The sequence below is a fragment of the Echinococcus granulosus genome (genome assembly GCF_000524195.1).
Source record: "Echinococcus granulosus chromosome Unknown EG_S00091, whole genome shotgun sequence".
Classification (NCBI taxonomy): domain Eukaryota; kingdom Metazoa; phylum Platyhelminthes; class Cestoda; order Cyclophyllidea; family Taeniidae; genus Echinococcus; species Echinococcus granulosus.
Window position 1 is genome coordinate 303742 of NW_020170471.1, and position 796 is coordinate 304537.

The 796-nt window shown below is 44.1% G+C and overlaps 1 protein-coding gene across 1 annotated transcript; it reads left to right on the plus strand. All coding sequences in view use genetic code 11, as the record gives it.

The window, feature by feature from the left end:
* Positions 1 to 316: 316 nt before the first annotated feature.
* EGR_07961 (hypothetical protein) lies at positions 317 to 754 on the plus strand (the record flags this gene model as incomplete). Its single annotated transcript, XM_024497210.1, has 2 exons — positions 317 to 516; positions 742 to 754. 2 exons carry the CDS (start codon positions 317 to 319, stop codon positions 752 to 754), a joined length of 213 nt encoding a protein of 70 aa, XP_024348408.1.
* Positions 755 to 796: the final 42 nt, after the last annotated feature.

Sequence of the window (796 nt, forward strand, 5' to 3'; positions counted from 1 at the left end):
AGGCAAGCATACAAGAACAATGAGGACCGAGGTGTGATTGGCAAAGATGAACCTCAACGATCATCCAAGACAAAATATATTATGGCTTATGTAAGCATTCTCCCAAAGTTTCCAAGGTTCTGTGGGTAAAAGCATACGCTAAAATATTTGCCTCGAACTTGCGCAATTCTCATCTCGCTGTATTTGTGCCAACCCTGTAAACAATGGAAAGAGGCGTTTCCCATTTCTGCACAAAATAAGAAGGTTTTGAATGAATATGTGAACAAACAAATGGGTTATTTAATGCAGATGTGTTTGGAATTTAGTGGCGACAACCATGGCGAGTGAAGGGAACGAGGGAAGTGATGCAATGCCCTGTTGGTCTGATAGAGTTGGAGATGAAACTGGAAACGTGGAGGGCGCGATAACGCCAGCAACTACACCACGTAGAGGCCTGTGGTGCCCGTCACGCCGTCCAGGTTGTGCTACGTCGGGCCGGGTTAGTACAATCGTTGGTGACGGATTCGGAACGCTCGGGTTTGCTGGCCCAATTTTACCCATCCCATGCCCATACACTTCACTCCATTTCATTTACCTCCTCTGCCCTCTTTTCGCTTCTTTTCTGTCATGTAGTATTCACTTTCAAATACTTCTTGGCGATTTCCTTTAATTGCACTACCAATCTTCAAACTCCCTGCTTTTCCTACACATTTATTCTATGTCACTACCTTTAGACCAAATTCTATTTTTTCTCCATTTTAGGGCCCTCTTTTAAGGACCGTGTTTTACTTTAGCTGGCACAGGGACAGTTAATGAT